The sequence below is a fragment of the Aspergillus fumigatus genome, chromosome 5 (genome assembly GCF_000002655.1).
Source record: "Aspergillus fumigatus Af293 chromosome 5, whole genome shotgun sequence".
Taxonomy (NCBI): Eukaryota; Fungi; Ascomycota; class Eurotiomycetes; order Eurotiales; family Aspergillaceae; genus Aspergillus; species Aspergillus fumigatus.
The window spans coordinates 2,527,077-2,543,920 of record NC_007198.1 but is presented as its reverse complement, the minus strand read 5'-3'; the positions used below and the strand labels follow the sequence as shown (position 1 = coordinate 2,543,920).

The 16,844-nt window shown below is 50.2% G+C and overlaps 6 protein-coding genes and 3 non-coding genes across 9 annotated transcripts; 4 read left to right on the top strand and 5 right to left on the bottom strand.

Annotated features, from left to right (window-relative positions):
- Positions 1-59: 59 nt before the first annotated feature.
- AFUA_5G09830 (cation diffusion facilitator family transporter) lies at positions 60-2,296 on the bottom strand. Its single transcript, XM_748564.2, has 2 exons — positions 1,181-2,296; positions 60-1,091 (listed from the first exon to the last, which is right to left on the bottom strand). Exons 1-2 carry the CDS (start codon positions 2,016-2,018, stop codon positions 451-453), a joined length of 1,479 nt encoding a protein of 492 aa, XP_753657.2. The 5' UTR covers positions 2,019-2,296; the 3' UTR covers positions 60-450.
- A 993-nt stretch (positions 2,297-3,289) lies between these two features.
- Positions 3,290-5,166, bottom strand: AFUA_5G09820 (transposase; the record flags this gene model as incomplete). The annotated part of the gene is made up of 4 exons (XM_077804826.1): positions 3,290-3,334; positions 3,368-3,387; positions 3,507-4,448; positions 4,575-5,166. The coding sequence occupies 4 exons, from the start codon at positions 5,164-5,166 to the stop codon at positions 3,290-3,292; spliced, it is 1,599 nt and encodes a 532-aa protein (XP_077660962.1).
- Positions 5,167-5,384: 218 nt separating this feature from the next.
- Positions 5,385-5,456, top strand: tM(CAU)5. The gene has a single exon. It is a non-coding gene (tRNA).
- Positions 5,457-5,828: 372 nt separating this feature from the next.
- On the top strand, positions 5,829-5,900 carry tM(CAU)6. Its single transcript has one exon. It is a non-coding gene (tRNA).
- Positions 5,901-7,942: 2,042 nt separating this feature from the next.
- Positions 7,943-8,014, bottom strand: tM(CAU)4. The gene has a single exon. It is a non-coding gene (tRNA).
- AFUA_5G09810 (uncharacterized protein) lies at positions 7,998-9,847 on the bottom strand (the record flags this gene model as incomplete). Its single annotated transcript, XM_748566.2, has 2 exons — positions 7,998-9,329; positions 9,381-9,847. 2 exons carry the CDS (start codon positions 9,845-9,847, stop codon positions 8,507-8,509), a joined length of 1,290 nt encoding a protein of 429 aa, XP_753659.1. The 3' UTR covers positions 7,998-8,506.
- Positions 9,848-10,406: 559 nt separating this feature from the next.
- Positions 10,407-12,415, top strand: AFUA_5G09800 (alpha/beta hydrolase). Its single transcript, XM_748567.2, has 2 exons — positions 10,407-12,293; positions 12,347-12,415. Exon 1 carries the CDS (start codon positions 10,892-10,894, stop codon positions 11,924-11,926), a length of 1,035 nt encoding a protein of 344 aa, XP_753660.1. The 5' UTR covers positions 10,407-10,891; the 3' UTR covers positions 11,927-12,293; positions 12,347-12,415.
- Positions 12,416-12,629: 214 nt separating this feature from the next.
- Positions 12,630-13,781, bottom strand: AFUA_5G09790 (serine hydrolase domain-containing protein; the record flags this gene model as incomplete). Its single annotated transcript, XM_748568.1, has 1 exon — positions 12,630-13,781. The coding sequence occupies one exon, from the start codon at positions 13,779-13,781 to the stop codon at positions 12,630-12,632; it is 1,152 nt and encodes a 383-aa protein (XP_753661.1).
- Positions 13,782-14,533: 752 nt separating this feature from the next.
- Positions 14,534-16,754, top strand: AFUA_5G09780 (MFS transporter; the record flags this gene model as incomplete). The annotated part of the gene is made up of 4 exons (XM_748569.1): positions 14,534-14,853; positions 14,911-16,029; positions 16,083-16,315; positions 16,627-16,754. The coding sequence occupies 4 exons, from the start codon at positions 14,534-14,536 to the stop codon at positions 16,752-16,754; spliced, it is 1,800 nt and encodes a 599-aa protein (XP_753662.1).
- Between the last annotated feature and the right edge of the window lie 90 nt (positions 16,755-16,844).

The window sequence follows — 16,844 nt, the reverse complement described above, 5'->3', positions numbered from 1 at the left end:
TATAAAGAAGGCATCTACTAAGATGGAAACAGGGATCAGATGATCATTCCACACTCAAGAAAGGCAGAAGAATGATTGATAGATTTGACTGCCGGGTAATTGTTTTTAAAAGTCTTCAGGAGTGCCAGTCTTTAAGTTATACCCCACAGCACCTCTAGGAACCAGATAGGCCAAAAATAAAGTATCGTTTGTAGACTGTCGATAAAATCTCCTCTCCCCAAGATCACGTTCCTGGTCCCGTTGTTCCCCGAGCTGATCGCGTCTATCCAGTTCAAATGTCTAATGCTCATCCTCAGCATACATGGATGGTCTTCTATTTGTCTTTGCCTCCGGGGTATCATATGCTATTCGGTGGAGGTCAAGTGGAAGCGAAAAGTGCAAACTTAACATGGCGAATATGTGGCCCATTTTCAGATCTTTTAGTAGGAGGAAAGATGCAAGCGCTTTTGCTTAACGGGTCTTGCGGTTCTCATTTCCCTTGTGTTGATGGTCGTGCGCATGCGCCTCATGTACCGCATCAATATCGCCCTCCTGCGGCTCGGGGCTACTTTGTCTGATGACCTCTGGAGCGATAAACTCCTCCGTAAAGTCCAGATGCTCCAGTTCGGAAGGGACAAATCGGACCTTGAGCCGCTTGACCCCGCGCACACCGGCCCCGACGGCATGTCGAACGGTCTCCTCAATCTCGCGAGATCGACTGAGCGACCAAGCCCCCGGCACCGCTAATTCAATCTCCATGAGGTAGTTTTGTCCAGATTTCATACCCTGAACGTCCCGGATCTGAATCGCGTGTGGATCTTCGAGTTTGGCTAGGATCTTGGATGCTGCATTGCGCACGGAGTCTTTGATGTCGTCATCAACCGTAGTATCTGCTAGTTCGAGTAGGGATGTTGTAGTATTGGCCCACCCAGCCTTAATCACCATCAAGGAAATGAGAAGGCCACCGACGGGATCAAGCCAAGACGCGTCTTGGAACATGTAAGAACCGCCGATCGTGAACAGGGCGACGATGCTAGTGAGAGAGTCGATGCGGTGATGTACGGCATTGGACGCGAGCACAGAAGATTTGCGTTCATTTGCAATTTTCATCGCTAGAAATAGCAACCCCGCAGCGGTTAGCTGATAACCACAGTAACGGAGGCAGAAATTGGAATTTGGAATTCGGGACGTGGGTACTCACTGGCACGGTAGAGCCACTCTTTCACAATAATCGAACCCCCTGCAAGCCATGCCGCATTGATATTCGGCCCAAGGGCCTGGACCCCGTGAGCATGCGAGTGGCCATGACCCAAAACTCCGGAGTGAGCGATCGCCTCTGCAGCCTCGGGAAAGAACTGATCCAGGAGAACTTGTCCTGAATTCAGGCCCATAAACACGCCCCCACAAAGCAGGAGTCCACTCACGCCCAGTGCACCAATGCTTTCAATTTTCCCGTAACCGTTGGGAAACCTCTCTGTAGGGGGCTTCAAAGACCACGCGACGGTTCCTAGTGTAAGAAAGTCGGATACAAGATCGGTAAGGGCATGATAGGCATCGGCAATCAGAGCTTGCGAATGGAAGACATAGCCGCCAATGAATTTCCCAATTGCCATAGCGAGATTGGCAACCAGGCCAATCCGCGTGATTCGGACTCCAGCGTCGCTTTTGTTCGCAGAGGTGAGGTAAACATTTCCGTGATGATGATGGTGATGGTGAGAATGACCCCCATGGCCACCGTGTTCTCTGGTTTGAGTAGCCATGAATGAAGTGGTTATGAGGTTCGGGGTAGATATTGTCTTTGCGAATGGTGTTAATGAACGACGTGGAAGGGAGCGGACGCGAGCATTGGAGGAGAGGGGACTCTTATGGCGCTGAAGGATCGTTGATGTGCAAAAGACTCGCTTCAGGGGTAAGAGACGCGCACCAGGAGTGGAAATGATCCCAGACCGTCCACTGAATACGGGGCGGCGGACAAAAGTTGATGGTGGTGGTGGTGATGGACGACCGGCCCTGCACCGCAGGGGCTGCGTCAGCGGCATCAGGGCGACGCACGTACTCCCCGGGGAAGTTAAGTTTAACTGTCTAAGGCACACGACAAATTAGAGGCAGCAAATTAGCTGGGGTTCGATTCGAAGGTTGCGGTAGCTCAGGACACTGTGTTCTTCTTGGCTGTACCCATGTCTGGGAGGGGGTATCTCCAAAATAATTGATGGATAATTTTGTCTAGTTCATGTTATTCTGTAGAGATATACACAGCGGGAAAAATGAGATTCAAGAATGGTTTGAATCGCAGCCTCCTAGTTAGCATCCGGCTGAGCCAAAGCCGACATGTGCTGACAGGCTGACTTGACTGGCCCATCGGCTCAAAGCGGGCGGTTCTCCCTCCGACGGCGGATCTGCCTGGGTGTTTGCTGTATCTATCTACTGCTTCCATGCCCGAGTAACTTAGGGGTGAATAATAATCCTACATTTTATTATTATAGCTTAGGATGTTAGTCAAGGAATGCTTCTATTTGCTAACTCTCAAGAGCTGCACTATTGTCCTTCAATTGTATGTGACAGCGCTGATGCTCAACATCGTCATGGAAAATAAACAGCAGGAGCACAATGATATCAGCCCAGTGGAGCTACAGTCCGGATGCTTGGCGTTGCTCTGCCAATATCGCCAACTCTTCTTCAAAACTGCGGTTGCCAATCTGGAACAAGCAACTTCATAAGGCCAAGCCATCAATCTGGACTTGTGAATCTGCAAGTTTCCACATCCCAGAATGCGTGCGCGTTCGCTCTCTGCCAAGAATCGTCCACACATGTCCTGTGTCGAATTGAATGGTGTATAATCGAATGCGTAATCATCTTACGCCTCATTGGTCTCTGCTAATTAGTTAGAGAGAGCTGTGGCTTGTTGGACTCCTACGCAAACTACGGAGTAACTTGGGATTTTCCTTTCTGAAACGGTGCAGAGAGTGCTGTGCTTTTGATGAGTTGATCATTATGCCTTACGAGTCATCTACCACGTCAGCTCAGGTCCCTCATTCGGAGGGGCCCCGAGACTTGTGGAATTGAGTTTGAACTCGCACGAATGTTCAAGAGGGTTCCTCCACTCATATTGAAGACATTTGATAGAGTCGCAACCCAGTGACGAGTTATGGTTTGCGACTGCTTCATATTCAAAACACCTTGTTGCCATAGGACTAGGCCTCAATGATCCGAGGACCAATTTTTTAAACTATTTACTGGTCTGACACTCGCGGAATCGCCTCCATGTCTATATTTAGGAGTGAAGTACGAATTGCAATCGTACCGTAGGAAGCTATCCGTGACTAGCCCACCCACACCGCTTCCCGCTGTGGGTGAGCTACACCGTAATCACCAATTTCACCGTAATCACCAATTTTCGATATTTTGAAGCTATTCTCAACACATTGGCTGACTATCTAAGAAAAAAACATCACTATTTTCATCTGCTGCCCCTGCTGATCCATTTGATACCAGATTCTCTTGTGTAGGTGCTGGTGGTGGGGGTTTACCATGCACTTTCTCCCACTGCCTTTGTAAACGCCTCTCTTGTGCAGCAGCATCTTTGGCCTTCCTTGAAGCAATTGATCGATTCGCATCACGTACTTTTAGTATACCATCCTGACTGAGTGGCTTAACATGTCGCTTAGTGTGTTGGCGCCGTAGGGGGGCTTGCGCAGCCCTGATTCGATTGATTGTTTCATTCGCTATAGCCAGATGCTCAGCAGCAATTTGATTATGTTCAAATATCCATTCAAGATTCCGCTGTAGCTTTGGTGTAAGCAGATCTTTATGCTTAGATAGCTTTGCCTGATTCTTCTTAAGGGCCTGAATCGTCCTTGGAGGGGTGATATCCACACTAGATGAGGAGATAGGTGGTGGAGAGGGTGTCCCTCTAAGGCATGCATCAAGATCAGGCGCGTAGACATCTGGAATTTGTTCCCATGCCTGGATAGCAAGATTGTCGACTATCTTACTACCATCAACAGGCCAGATACCACGATCTTTGAAGGCCTCACGGATAATTCGTTGGTTGAAGGCTTTCTCCCGTACAGGTCCAATCACCCGTAAGAATTCTGACTTCCCTACTGGCTCACCAGCCCAGTAAGATAGCTCATTATTTATACGTCGGAAGTGTTGCTTATAGCTCAAGAATGGCTTGCCATCCAGTGGCTGGCAAAGGTGTGTTGTATGAGGAAGGAATCCAAAGGGAATAACCCCATTATCTTCGCATGTCTGTAAGAAATCAACAGTAAGATGGGAGCCATGACCATCAAATATAAGTATTCGTTTCTCTCCTCTCTTTGTACGCTCATTTGTTGCCTTGATAAAGCTTTGAAGCCATTGATGGGCTAGTTCATCTGATATCCAGCCATTAGCTTGCGTAGCTATCGTTGTATTTGGTGGTAGGGCCTCGCTCTCGTTAAACCAACATTCCATGAAGATCCCGTTGCCTTTAGGAAGCAAGAAAGGTCAGAAAAGAATGGTCTAAAAGAGTAGGAGCTTGCCTTTAAAGATAAACCATGGATCCATCTGCCAACCATCTGCAGCAATACATTCGATAGTTGTTATATTCTCACCCTTCTCAGATTCAGCAAGATCAAGGCAAGAACCTTTTAATCCAATCACATTCCTTGCCTTGCCTTCGCCAGGTCGGAAGCCACATTCATCAAAGTTGTATACCAATCGTGGTGGTGTATCTTTAACCACATTGGCAAGCTGATTATACCAATTCGCTAGTAAACCAGCATCCTCAGCCTTGATACGCTTTGATTCCTTCATCTTTTGCTTCACAGGGCCCAGATTGAGGTGTTCTGGGAGTCGTTTTTCAAAGCGATATGCCCATACCCTACTAACCTGTCTAGCTTCACCAGCGCGTTGAAGTGACTGATTTGCAAACTCTTCTAGTAGCTTAGGTGTCACTGGCATGTTATGATCTCGCATCCAGACTATCCACTGTATTAAGGCTTCCTCCTGGTACCCATCAAGTGCTTTATTCACTGGTTTCCGAGCTGTACGAGCCTGTCTGCCCTTTTTGATGCGATCACGTAGTGTTGAATAAGGAACGCCATATTCACGCGCAATCTTGGAGATATTCGGTTTATTTTGGGCCTGAGCGGCTTCGCAGGCCTTAAGGAGGTCAGATTCATTAAATTTAATAGATTTAGGCATGTTGGGTGGTGGGAATAGCTTCGAAAGGTCAAAATATCGAAAATTGGTGATTACGGTGAAATTGGTGATTACGGTGTAGCTCACCCACAGCGGGAAGCGGTGTGGGTGGGCTAGTCACGGATACAAGTTTCTCTCTCACTGAGAGAGGGTGAAGTTCATGAAGATTGACTGCCTTTCATACTTGGATTCAAAAAAATCCAAAGATGCCAAGACAAGCCAGCATGTTAGCTCAGGGGAAGAGCGCCGGGCTCATAACCCGGAGGTCCCTGGATCGAAACCAGGACATGCTATCTGATTCTTTTTCCGCCGGCCACGCCCATCTGGCCCCATGATTCCTTTTTTCCCCTTTTCATTCATGTGCGTCTCTTCTTCACTCAGGTTAAGAATTACTCTGATAATTAAAAAAGCACCAGAGACCTACCCGTTGTGTTATGACTATACTAAGGCAGACAGTAGTGTAATAGACCTCAATCTTTGACGTTCCTGCCCATTGCTGAACAATCTCCTGAAAAGTGTCTCGGATTGTACCTCCCGCATTCTTATAGGCAATGAGCAATTCGTAATGACCAGTTGGTATTTCTGATAATCCACAAGCCTGAAAATGAAGATGGTTGTTCTACTTGGCTCATGTAGACAAAAACAATCAAATTATCTTAATCCCAAGCATGTTAGCTCAGGGGAAGAGCGCCGGGCTCATAACCCGGAGGTCCCTGGATCGAAACCAGGACATGCTATCCGTTTTCTTTTTCCACTTTCATAACTACCCATTTTTTTTTTTGCCGATTTAGGTCTAAATAGGCTCATACCAAGGTAAATGCGGTGGCTCTGTTTAGGGAATATACGAATTAAGAAATAGTCCGTAGACTAAAGCCCTTATAGTCATCTTGCCCACAGACTCCCGCACGATTAGCTTCATAACAATGCTGTCGTGGACGACCATTGAATCTCGCAAAGCTTGCATAGTGATACTCCTCGGGGACACGAAATCCTAGTCGCATGCCATTCGGCATCGTTTGCGCCCTGATCAAAGAAGGCCGATCACGTTGCAGCCAGCTGATGGGATCGAAGGTATCAAATGTCTAACACCACTAGTGCAAGGAAGCCCCCATTCGTTCCATATGAACATATCAGCAATCTTTCTGGAGGCAAGCATGACTAGCGTTGTAGAGACCATGACTGTCTAATGTTACCAGCTGGAGCATCGAGAACCTGGAGTGTCAGTGGACCAGCTGTCTTTTGTCAGTGAGCGGAGCCCATGTAGGACCAAGGCGATTTCTCTCTTTCGTGTCATTTCAACTGCTTACAAGGTTCAGTTGGTGACTAGTATAGATCAATCTGCATCGAGCCCCTATGCGGTTTGTCGTCTGCTTATCACAGATGATTTTTCTGGCGACAGAGGCAGATCTTTGTGAACCAAAATCCAGAGGTTATAGTAGGTGGTTGTTCCAATTAGGACCGACTTCGTCTCCTTCGCCCGGAGAGTTGACAATCTTTTCAAACTCCATTATTTTCATCCCATAGTTTGCCTCACTAGGTGTCGTTTCGCTTTGGTCGTCATTTTGGACTGGCGCGAGCCAATGGGCAGCTGTAGTGTCCATAGCGTGGGTATCACGGCCGAACTTAGGCTACTTGGTGCACTTGCACTCTTCCTTCTAGCGCCTATGGCCCAAATAGCACTCTAGAGAGCACCATCTGGCACCCCTGGGACATGGCGGCTGCCGCATCATGTATCTCATTACGGCGAGACAGGTTGGGTCGACATCACTAGTACTGTGGGCATTGACCTGCTTGGTCAGGGAGTCGTCCGTGAAAAAGACTTCTAGTGGGCTCGCTCATCAGTTGAACAGTAGTGGCTCCTCCTTCGCTGCCTGCCTCGATCAGATGCTCATTGAACTTGATACGGTCACTCTACGGAGGCTTCACCAGAGTCTAACTACCTACCAGGTATCCGTCACCATCGACCAGCACAGACGAAGGAGTTACGTTCCTGCAAGGTTACTGTAAGAAGAGGAACGTCTTCATGCTGTCACGAAGGTGTTTATCACCTGTCCTTCTTCCATTTCTCTCGGTTTGCGTTTCCCTCCTCGCAATCGCTCTTTAGACCATTGTAACTGTGTAGAAAGGATTGGAATTGCTGCAATAAATTATGAAGGTCCTCATGATGCTTCTAGTCCTTGCGTACGGCGGTACCGATTTGGCCTTCCAAAGCGCGAATTCCAGCTTCGCTCAACATTTCTCGCCTGTCTTGAGAAAAGTTAAGAGATATCTGGCGAAACCGCCAAGTACATGGGCAATTTGATGTCCCTTAGCACGTGAGCCTTTTAGCATCTAGAAGGTGGAAGAATTGAGAAGGCTGAAGCAGAAAGGCATAGGTGAACAATAGTCTTAAGAGAAGAACTATGCAGCTTCCTGCGTTCAATTGGCTGATATCAACATTGAGTTGGTGTTGGAAGCAGGTTCTCATTTACATTGCTTAGTCGCGGAAACATGAGTCAGTTAGTCGAGTGGGGACTACCCGAAACTTTGTGCTTTGTGGGATACAGAGGATGATGAATGGCCTAAGTCTGTCGACCAGTTGCCAACTTTTTGTGTACTTCGTGCCTAGTACGGAGTATGGGCTATTGCTTGCCATGCTCTTCTCGGGTGAAAATGGCTTGGGGAAACATGACGGATAAGACAAGTCATTTCGGTCTCACGATAGATACTTTTACCGTATCGGACTGGTTACCAAAAAGCATACAAATTAGAACGGAAGAAAATCAAAAAAGAAAACAGATAGCATGTCCTGGTTTCGATCCAGGGACCTCCGGGTTATGAGCCCGGCGCTCTTCCCCTGAGCTAACATGCTTGGGATTGATGGAAGCAAATGTTGTAAATTATTCTATAAACCAGAGGCAGGATATAAAACGGCAGATTAAAGTAGAGCAAGAGGAGTATGGAATGATCGCTTCAATTGAATCGACCCGAGAGGGTAGATAAAATTGGTGTCAAGGATAAGCAGCCTCTTCCGCTTCTTATATCATCTTCTAAAAAAAAAAAAAAAAAAAATTGATTCCCTGTTGGAGTGGCACGAAGTGACTGCCTTTGACTAGAAACCGATTCCTCAAATATTCATGCACGCGCATGTTGCGATTATCACAACAGGGCGCCGACGACATCACAGCAGCAAGCTGCCTTATCAACCCGCAGACATGATTTAAGAGAAGGACAAAAGTCACAATTCTGCAAGTCTTTTTACTGAATTTTGTCGACTATATCTTGGTCCAACCGAAACATGAACCTCATGAGCATCACAGGCGAGCGGACCGTCCAAAAACCCACCACAGAACACAAAGTACATTCAAGAAGATTTCTTTTCTCGCGAAGCCACCCTCTTGATCCCTCCGGTCTCATGGATGATCAACTCATCGCGCTCCCACATCAACTCGACCGCAGCCCCGACTGGCCCGACCAGAGTCACCAACAACACAGCCTTCTTTAGCAGATCGAGCCATCTAACCTTACCATAAACGACCCGATGAGCAGCGTTATACAGGCTCAAGGCCCAAAACAGCACGCCCGCGGAGCCGATCAGATAATCCCAGCGCAGGAACACATGTACTCCCTCCCCGATATCGCTCACTTGCAATACTGGCTTTGACCAGGGCAAGGCAATCTGGAACACCTTGAACGGATGCAAAACTGCCAACAGCCGCTTCTCAAAGATGACGGGTGTAAGTACAGTAGCCAGAGACATGATCCACGAGATGAGATGGGTCAACGCAGCGTTGGCGAATGCAAAGGCATACACGAATCGGAGCGACCGGAGATTCGCTCGCTCCCCTTCAACCGACCCATCGTTGCTCACATCGGGACCGAAGACAAAGTTGATTATGGTGAGAGCAATTGCGACGTATGCTGGCCAGGGGTGCCAGGAGGCAATGAAGATTTGCTTCATGTCGACGGTGACGTGCTCGGAAACAGGCAGGATCATCAACAACGTAGGAACCATAAAACCAAGGATAAAGACCAGAGGAATGGCGTTTAGAACTGCGCGAGGAATGCGAATATTCTCAGCATTGGGCTTGCGCGCCGTGACGGAGTTGCGTAGCTGAAAAGCGCAGTACAGGGGCGTGGCGAAGGCAAAGGTGAGTACCTGCGCTAGGAGGCCGAACATCGTGGGACTGCCTTCTTGTCAGCTTCTTGTGTTATAGATGCGACTGAGGTTCACAGACAATGCAGCAACCGTCCAGGCATTTCCGTGTCTCCAGGACTCCAGAGTTACGAGCGTCCAGGCAGCACCAAAGGTGCCAGAGAAGGCGATGGAATGCAACGTCAGCGTAGGATTACTGCCATCCGTGGCAGGCCAGAAAAAGGTGGTCAACGCAGCCAGCACATTATCCACCGGCTCAATACCCGTGTAGATAGTCCGCAGAGGCTCATTGGTGCCTGGCAGCGTCTTTGCAGTGATGGCTCCCTGTGCCAGATGATTCAAGCCATTGATTTCGGCGAAGTAGAAGATGGCGTACAGCGCGAACACGCTGAGCAGGGGAAGGACCAGCTTGGCTGTCATCTTGCGCGCAATTGACGTTTTGGTACATAAGACGACCAGCATGCGAGTAGAACGTATTAGAACGTCGACATTGACATATTTATAACTGATTTCGGAGCTCGGCTGACGGCGGCATGATTCACACCACATATTTCCTGAATCGGCAATCCTTGCGAAATAATGCGGAGGAATAACGGATCAACAGCCAATGTTTGGTTTTCCGGTGTTCTTGTCTGCAGTCTGCCGCAATAGATCTCCAAGCTCTAATGCTCTATACCGAGGCAGCGGGAACAATCACAATCTACGGTCGCAAAGGAACACGGTCAGTGCACATCCTTCGCGATTCACATGGTGATCGATTTGCCAGATCGGCTAGATAAACAATCAATGGCTAGCCTATTGTCCTAGAAGCCGTAAATGGTACATTTGTTGGCCGTCCCATGAGACTTCTACCCCAGGCGAATTGTGCTGGTGATTACCATGTCAAAAATCATGGCATCCTCCCTTGAGCAGCTCTAGATATTGGTGTCTCAATACAGACAGCGCTAACCCCCGACGCTTCTTGTTCTGCATCGGTTCGACGAACTAATAGGAACGAATTCAACAACCAGCCATAAGTTGCGAGCGTCATAGAGCGATGACCCGCCGTGGTCTTGAGGACTGATCGGATTACTCGGTATATCGCATTGATCCATATGGAAAAGAAACCCAGGTATGTGCTTCATACACTAAAACACGCATTCCAAAACGGTGTCGGAACCCAGTCCGTTCTAAAGGTGGTTATACATATGGAGCGAGCTAAATGCTTCTCGAACCGTCGCTGAACAGATCTACGGATTTCAGCCTGAATGCAAACACTCCGGTTGATATCAGGCTATATAAAGAATTATGGCAGCATTGAATGCAGTACCATTCTCTTGAATGGGTTCGAACTTTCGCAAGAAAACATATTCGACAATGGAGTCATTCCCAGAACCTAATCCAGTCAAGAAACTCACCATTGCTGAATATCTTCAAATTGCCGTGACGGTTTGTTTTCGACTGCCATGGACTGTCTTGACTACTCTCTTGCGGCGTTGGGTGACCTGGTCTACTTATCATCCGCCCCCCCTGAGGGAACACGTCTTCCGGCATGTCATGACCTGGTGTGTATCCATCAAAACCAATCCTTAACTGTGTGTTTTGTGTTATTCAATGTTCATACGGTGTCAATTTCCTCGTAGCCTGGGAAATAACACACCCGGATCGCTCTGGGACAACGTTGCCGATCGAACCGGCCAGAACCTATTCACCTCGAACCGGTACGGGCATCTCAAACGCCAGATCTACCAGAGCGTACGTAGAGCAGACTTCTGCGGCTTCTGGCTTTGTCGTGGACTATCAGCAGAAGCGACCCACCCCCGCGATGCGGATCTGGTGCTCTTCCACTGCCACGGCGGTGGATATGTGAGTTTCCACCCGTCTGCCGGAGCGCCAGAACACCTCTTCATGGCGGAGCTTCTCCAACGGCATGGGCTCACGGTCGCCATCTTCTCCCTGGACTACACCCTCGCCCCGGCAGCGACATTCCCGAAACAGCGCGACGAAGCAATTGCCGCCTACGACTGGATCAACAAGGAGCTAGGTGTGGACGCATCCAAGATCGTGGTGATCGGCGATTCCGCCGGGGGGCATCTGATCATGTCTCTACTGACAGGCCTTCACCAGCGCTATCCGAGGGCCAACGATGGACGCAGCGCCGATCACCATCGAGACCGACCCGCCGGAGCAATCCTGGTCAGCCCCTGGTTGAATCTATACACGTCCCACCCACGCACGCTGGCGCTCCACTGGGAGGAGCGGCTCTTCAAACGCTCGCTAGACAAATGCTGCGAGCAGGTGATGCGGGACACGCCCGCCGACATTGCCGAAGTGTACGGCAACTTCGCAGTCGACGTGGCAGCGCGCGGTTCGTGGAAGGAGATTCTCCCCGACCGCACGTGGGTCTCAGCCGGGGCAGAGGAGCTGGTATTCCTGTACGACATTGAAGATTTTGTGGCCCATGCACGGCGTGACGGGGCAGCAATCGCGCTGGATGTGACTGCAGGCAAGAATCACACGTGGCAGTGCTCCGAGGCGCTCGGGCAGCATGCGAGGCTACTGGCGATGCAGCCCGGGGAGGATGACGAGGGGCTGATGACGGGGTATCGACGGATAGCGGAGGAGATTCTGAAGCTTCTCGATCGATGACTGTGGGGCTGGGGTGATCATCTAGATGAAGCGTGTGGTATGATGGAATGAAGGGAGATCTGTTTCATTGGCGGGGGAAACGGGCCATCCTGCGGAGTGATATCATTGTCAGATCCAGTTTTAGATCATAACATTCATCATCTATATAGAGTCGACAAGGAATGGACTTTTTCTGGCAATTCAGACAGGACATCCCAACATCTAGTTGTCTTTCCAGAAAACCAATCCGCCATCTACAGACTACAGCCCATCAAAATGCCTGCTGTTATGGCAAGTCGCACAACTCCTCCGAGCGAATCAATCCTCGAACAGTCACGGTAATATAGATAACGCTAAATTCAAGTGCGACCGACGATCAAATTAAACAGTAAGTGTCGCTTCATGCTAGCGATGCCATGCGCTGACAACCTGATAACCCAGGGTGAAAGACAACATAACCTCGAGCGGCGGCAGCATCAAACCGGACTTTGAACTGGTCAAGGGCTTCACGTTCGTCTATCTGTCCTGGAGACACCGATTCACGCTGACAAGGTCATGCAGGGCTGAGGTTCCAGACGGGATGGTGGGAGTCTTGTCGAACCATGATTTTATTGAGAATGTGGAGGAGGACGCGAACGTAAGCACTCAGCGGTAGATAGATACCTTCTGTACGATATGTGCTCTAGATCAGACTATATCCACCTCCAGGAGATAGAGGCAATCATCATGGCTTGTACGCATCCAGCGCCGCATACACAGCCCTGACATACTTCTCAGTTCGTGGATTCCCCAGCGTCCCAGCTCCCATCTTATTCAACGTATAAGTAACCGTCACCTTACGATCGAGATCCATAATCGCAATTGAGCCACCCCAGCCTCCCCAGAAGCACACTTTCCCCTGCGGCATCCACTCCAACGCCTTATTCTCCGGCGTCGGCAAGCCCATGCCAATCCCAAACCGGAGAAAGCTCCCCAGCACCAGATCCACGCCGCTGACCTGCTCCTGGAAGATCAGATCGATCGTCTGCGGCGAGAGGAAGCGCTTCCCGTTTACACTCCCGCCCAGTGTCACCATCGAGGCAATCTTGTTGATCGCTCGCGCGTTGCCAAATCCACCCGACGCGCCTTGCTCCGCGCGGCGGAACTCAGGCGTCATACTCGCCGTGGCGTCGGCGGGGGTTCCGCGGAATGCGCGCATAGCGATACTCTGCGGATCGAGGGCAGGAAACGGTGCTGCAGGCGGGGGTACGATATCCGCCGTGCGCGGCCAGTCCTTCTCCGCGACGCCGAGCTGGAAATCTGCGCCGAGCGGGGCCGCAAGCTCGTCGGCGATGAACTGCGTCAGCGACTTGCCTGAGACGCGGCGCACGAGCTCGCCGAGTAGGAAGCCCTGGGTCGAGAGGTGGTATCCCGAGGCGGAGCCGGGCGTCCACCAGGGTTGTTGCTGGATGAGTTTCTGCGTGGCCAGGGGCGTGTTGTAGTATTCTTCGCGGGACAGGGGCGGATCCCAGGCGGGTAGGCCGGCAGTATGGCTGAGCACATGGCGGACTTCGATGTCCTGCTTACCGTGCGCGGCGAACTCGGGCCAGTACTGGGCGACTTTGGCGTAGGGGTCGAGCTGGCCGCGGTCGACGAGGGTGAGCGCGGCGAGAGCAGTGACGATCTTGGTGACGGACCAGACGGGGGTGATGGTGCCTCTGGTCCAGGGCTTTGTGCGTGCATTGTCTGCGTAGCCGCCCCAGAGCTCGACAACGGTCTCGCCGTTGATGTTGACGCAGATGTCGGCACCAAGTTCCTCGCCGGAAGCGAGGTGCTCCTCAAAGAGGGCTATGAGAGGAGAGAAGGCCGGATGGCAAGTGCCTTGGACTTGTGCCATTGCGATTTGGCTTCGAGGCAGATGTTGGTGTTGAAATGAAGGATGAGATGAAGCAGAGAAATCTCACCACGGGGTAGAGTTGTTCAGTTCCTTAGCAAGCAGATACAGTAAGCCCCCGCTATAAACATCGCTGATATAAGAGTAACCTCGGTTATAGCATCTTGCCACTAGATTCTTATAATGGAATACCTAATACTCCGATATAGAGGTGTTGATTTTGAAAATGATTTCTCCTATAAAATTACTTATATTAGCAGAATCGGATTTGATTGATGGCTCATGAAGCATGGCATTCGATCCTTGCTGATGAGACCAGCTTGGACCGAGAGGCCGATAGAAATGAAGCACACGGAGAAACAGCTGGAGAAAATTGTAGCCACGGAAACAAATTGTAGCCTTGTTGGCGAGTTAGCGAGCTAGCACCAGCCTTCATAGACTATACCAACAGGCTTGTTCATGATGCTGCAACATCCGAGGTCGACTTGGACGACATCATGTATCCTGAAACATCACAACCACTTTCGGGCACTTGATCTCTTCACAAGCAACATCTGAAACAAAAGTCGATTCAATCATGTATATTTTAATTGATTGCTGAAGTATAGGTAAACCTTTGCGAGCCGCTGTACTCAACCACGGAAGCTCCGGGTCGATGACATCAAGTCTCCGAGTAACCGAAACATCTTGATCGCGATGTGGACCTTCTAAGTACAGGATTCTGCACATAATTGCAAGCTGCACAGCTGTACAAAATGCCATCTCCTCCTGAAAGAGCCAGTAGCCTCTCACCCGCAAGCTTCGACCTGGAAGAGGCTCCCACCTTCGAGGATATCCGCTCGGAGCCTGTCAGCCGGCGTCAGACGAACATCGACCTCGCTCGAGTAGAGAGCCTTCGTCTGACACATAGATCCACGGTCGGCTCCTCTGCAGGGCCAGCGCCCCGAGAAGAATGGCTGCCATTTGGCGATGGGAAGGACTATCCACCCCTACTACCTGATCCAGAGAAATATGTTGTTGGATTCATCGGAGTCGATGACCCCATGCACCCGCAAAACTGGTCGATGTCTAAAAAGTGAGTTGGCATGAGACTGTCAAGTCGGAATGCGATGCTGACGGCTGTTTGCCAAAGGGTGCTCCTGTCCGTCATCCTAGCTTACATCACTTTCACCGCATCGTTTGCCAGCGCCATATTCTCATCCGCCATCGGCGCCATTGCGGAGAAGTTCAGCATCAGCATAGAAGTTGCCACATTAGGGGTCACTCTGTATGTCCTTGGGTTCTCGGCAGGACCAACAATATGGGCCCCTGCCTCGGAGCTGATCGGGCGACGGTGGCCGATCACGATAGGAATGATCGGATATAGTATCTTCACGATTGGGACTGCAACAGCAAAAGACACGCAGACCCTCTTCATCACCCGCTTCTTTGCTGGGCTGTTCGCCGCCAGTCCCTTTGCCATTGTGCCGGCTGCCTTTGCCGACATGTACAACAACAGCCAGAGAGGAATAGCGATTGCCATGTTTGCAATGGCCGTCTTCGTCGGCCCCTTCGCATCCCCCTTCACCGGCGGCTTCATAACAATGAGTTACCTGGGTTGGCGATGGACCATGTACATTTCCGCCATCATGGGGTTCTTTGGTGTCGTCCTCCTGATCTTCTTCTACAAGGAGACATACGCTCCGGTGGTGCTGATGGAGAAAGCAGCAATGCTGAGGCGCCAGACACACAACTGGGGGATCCATGCAAAGCAGGACGAGGTGGAGCTTGACCTGAATGATCTGATCACAAACAACTTCAGCCGACCGATTCGCATGCTTCTGACCGAGCCCATCGTGTTCCTCATCACAATCTACATGTCTTTCATATATGGGATCCTGTATGCGCTGCTCGGAGCCTACCCGGTCGTGTTCCAACGCACCCACCGGATGAATCTGGGCGTAGGTGGCCTCCCATTCATCGGCCTGATCTTGGGCGAGTTCGCTGGCGGAGTCTACTCCTTGATCGGCGCCAAGTATTATGCGCACAAACTGCACAATAACAACGACATTCCCATTCCAGAGTGGCGACTACCACCAGCCATCGTCGGCGGTATCGCCTTCACCATCGGCTTGTTCTGGTACGGCTGGACCGGGTGGACACGCTCGATCCACTGGATGGCACCCACGGCTTCTGGGGTATTCACCGGATTCGGAATCTATGTCATCTTCCTGCAGTGCTTTAACTATCTGATCGACTCGTACCTGCAATTGTGAGTACTTACCTGTCGTTGCGTGTGGGTCGTTTGTGTTGATGTGTACCCAGTGCGGCATCGGTCTTCGCTGCCAACACCATCCTTCGATCAGCTGTCGGCGCTGGTTTCCCACTCTTTTCTCGCCAGCTCTTTACGAACCTCGGAGTGCAATGGGCAGGAACGTTATTGGGATGCTTGGCGCTCATTATGATTCCAATTCCGCTGGCTTTTATCAAGCTTGGTCCCAGGCTAAGGCGGCGGAGCAGGTTTGCTCCATCGCCAGTTGTGTTTGAAGAGAAATCGGGTTAGTTTCTGAGCAGAGGAGATAACTTAATTGATTGCAACTTTGCAAGAGGGTGATCAATGTACAGGTAGCTGGACGAGGAGCTCAGCATCTACAACAACCAGCGAGAAGATATAAATAAACAGAGCAAACGAAGCGATTGGACATTGATTTGCTAATAGACTAACCACAGCTGACCAACTCAGCCATCCATGGATCTGCAAGGCACAAGAAACGGTATTGGATCCACACCAACATCCCCCTTAGAAAAAGAATTCTATAGGAGATAGCGAATCAGAGTCCGAAAGACTTAGACGCACAACTTCATCCAGAAGCGAAGAATGCCAAAATGAGGCAAAGAGAAGGTAAGTTGAGAGCAAGCAAGTTCACATACCTCAACGGCTTCAGTGCCAGCGCACGATTCTTTTGGATCAGCCTGACAATTCCACCGCGCAGGTGAGTCATGTGATAGAGCCCATGAAGATGGACCAGTCCCCGTTGCAGGCTGATGATGTACTTGCTGGTAGATTGCGAGGCTGACCACAGCAGC